This window comes from Palaemon carinicauda, chromosome 8, assembly GCF_036898095.1.
Source record: "Palaemon carinicauda isolate YSFRI2023 chromosome 8, ASM3689809v2, whole genome shotgun sequence".
Lineage (NCBI taxonomy): Eukaryota > Metazoa > Arthropoda > Malacostraca > Decapoda > Palaemonidae > Palaemon > Palaemon carinicauda.
In genome coordinates, this window is record NC_090732.1 from 173820117 (window position 1) to 173823324 (window position 3208).

The 3208-nt window shown below is 38.2% G+C and overlaps 1 protein-coding gene across 1 annotated transcript in view; it reads left to right on the forward strand.

Moving 5' to 3' along the window:
- Positions 1–346: 346 nt before the first annotated feature.
- Positions 347–3208, forward strand: part of LOC137645099 (leucine-rich repeat neuronal protein 1-like) — a 3417-nt gene continuing 555 nt past the window's right edge. Inside the window, exon 1 of the mRNA XM_068377946.1 lies at positions 347–2823. Within this exon, the coding sequence (XP_068234047.1) occupies positions 545–2641 (2097 nt within the window). The 5' untranslated portion in view covers positions 347–544 and the 3' untranslated portion in view covers positions 2642–2823. The remainder of the gene's footprint in view (positions 2824–3208) is intronic.

Sequence of the window (3208 nt, forward strand, 5' to 3'; positions counted from 1 at the left end):
GGAATATTTTGTTTTGATTGTTTACTTTGCCCTTTTAGTTTATTTATTTCTTTGTTTCCTTTTCTCACTGGGCTATTTTCCCTGTTGGAGCCTTTGGACTTATAGCATCTTGTTTTTTTATGTAGGATTATAGCTTAGCTTGTAATAATAATAATAATAATAATAATAATAATAATAATGATAATAACAACAACAACAATAATAATAATAATAATAATAATAATAATAATAATAATAGTCACTGCTATCATAATACTTTTCAATTGTGTCTGTTGCTGTGTTTGTATTTGCAGTCCTTATACAAATGTCAACGACTAACCAAAGGCAATTTTCTCTTTCCAGGATGAAGTCTCTGAACTTGGACATATAGCAGCTACAGATAAGAGATGAACAGCAACAATGTAGCCATACTGAATGAGTCCTGGTGGAAGTCATTTTACCTACTTTATCACATACGCGACAAGTATCAAGTCCAGAAGTCTACTAACATACCCAAGAACGGAAAATCTATCAGACCAGGAACTTCTGGATTTACAACACTGAGATGGAGCTCTTGATGGTGTGCAAATTCTGTGTGAATATATGTTTCGTATTAGAATTATTCATAACCTGGACGTGGATGGCTGACGGCGCTGTGCCGAGTGACCTGGAAGCGGAGTCGTACAATGAAACTTGCTACGAAGGCTGTACCTGTGGTGATATGAAATCTACCCGCTATCAGAGAACTCTGCTGACTTTCAACTGTTCTAGCATAAATTTGAAATCATTTCCCAATGAACTTCCCAAATATATTCAGGTGCTGGACTTGAGGGGAAATTTAATTTCCAGAATTCCAGAGAGCATCAGTGGTTTAGAAGAATTGCTAGATTTGGATTTATCTGGAAACAAAATGAAATCCATTGGCCATGGAAAGCTCTTTTCTGAAATGCCAAAATTGGTGTACCTGAACCTTGGTAAAAATGTCATTTCCTCTGTATTTCGTGACAACATTAAGAGTCTTGGGAACCTTGAACACTTGGTCCTCTCCAATAACAAAATAAAGAACCTGGAAAATGAAACATTGGCAGACTTGGGCAATTTGAAATCCATTGATCTTCAACACAATCTTTTCACATACATGCAAAAAGAATGGTTCCTTGGTCTAAAACGTCTCATTATTCTGAATCTTTCCCACAACCAAATTCAAAGCATACCTCCATCAGTCTTCAGAGGTATGGGTTCACTTGAATTTCTATATCTGACTGGAAACCTAATCTCTACTATTGACCCCAGAGCCTTTTCTGGACTGTTGAATCTTAAGTTACTCTCGTTGGACAGTAATATGCTCTCCAGAATACCAACAGCGGCTTTCCAAAGTCTTCCAGTCCTAGAAACACTAGCAGTAGACAAAAATCCACTGACTAAGATTAAACCTTTAGATTTTTCTCATCTCAGTGTTATCAACATTAGCCTAAGCCAAATGCCTGAACTGGTCATAATTGATGCGAAAGCTTTTTATAATCTTGTGAATGTCACTTCGATACAAATAACAGATAATAAGAAACTCTCTTATATTGATCCTCTCGCCTTTATGAATGTTGATTCTTTAAAAAATCTCCACTTGAATAACAACAACCTACAAGGACTTCAAAAAGAGATGTATCAATACTTGCCAAAGAGAATGAAACTATGTATACATGATAACCCATTTAGATGTGACTGCAATGTCAGATGGCTGACGAAATTGGCCAGTGGGGACGATTCCAAAAACATTACACTGTGCGAAACAGATCACACATTTTGCCAAACACCCCCTGAGCTTGAAGGCAAGCTATTGAAGTACGTTGATGCATTGAGGTTACCAAAGGTGTGTACTCCAGTAGTCTTGAACCTGACCCAGTCTCGATACATTGTTGGTCAGATAGGTGAAAGGCAGGTTATAGAATGCCGAGCTCTTGGTTCGCCCATTCCGCAACTACATTGGGTACTGCCGGATAACTCACTTGTGAATTCAACATTGAATGAAATTACTAGAAGATTTTTCCCTCCTGGGACATTAGTGTACTATCACTTAGAGCCGGCAGATAGTGGGACTTACACTTGTGTGGCTCAAAATGCCATTGGGAGCTCGAGAAGCTCTGTAACACTAAGCGCAGCTGGTTTGGATATTTTCCTGTTTCCTATTCATGTTACATCAACATTTGTTACTTTAGTTTGGAATGGAACTGAGAGGCACGCCTTTCCTTCGTACAAAATCCTTTATAATGAGGTGAGTAGCAATGGAACGGAGGAAGACGAAAAGGACGCGATCAAAATAGAATCTCCTAGAACGACGTTCACCGTCAGACACCTACGAGCGCAGACCGACTACCAGTTCTGTCTCGGGTATGAAGATGGTACTGGATACTGGCTAGAAATCTCCTGTTGCTATGTCACAACGGCAACAACAGATATGGATACGAGTGGAATCTACAAACTATCTTTGCTAACAGTAGTTGCACTCTTGGGAGTTGTGCTTCTCTTAACCTGCCTTACGATGTATATCATCTCTTCTCTCTTGAAAAGCCACAGGCAAAGATTTTATGAGACACCTGACAAGAGCACAGACAGCTTCAAGATCCCGTTAGTTGGTCTGTACCGACCTCTCCTGCTTGGGTCTTGACAATCCGCTGGCCGTTTCAGCGGCCTGGTTCCTTGTTGTACTCATAAGTCTCCCTCACCAGTGAGATCTATCTCTACAATAAGATCCCCAACTACGTCTACTTTGTACGACCCTTTGGAAGGGAGTGCCTACCAGACGCGATCAAGTACATTCGGGGATCATTTGTCTCCTGAATCTTTAAGGTGAGTTCCCAACTAATGGTTTACATATTACAGTAGAACATTATACATTTGTGTTCAGTGATTCCGTGATTATTCAGAATTCTTAACGTAATATTCATGTTTGCCTAAAATTTCTCAATAATTTATTTATCAATCTATAGTGTTATAATGTTCCGTTCATTAGACATGTAGTTATTACAGACACTTTCGATCTTCATGGCCTTATGCACATTATATACAAATGCAATTAACGATATTGAATGGTGTATCTATTCCTTTGCTTTTATAACGGATAAAAATGGGCTTTGAAAAGTAAAACATAACTTATTACTACGCTAAAAGAAAAAATCCATTTGGAACTAAATTGTGAACAACATTTGAATACATTTAGAAACTTATCTATAAT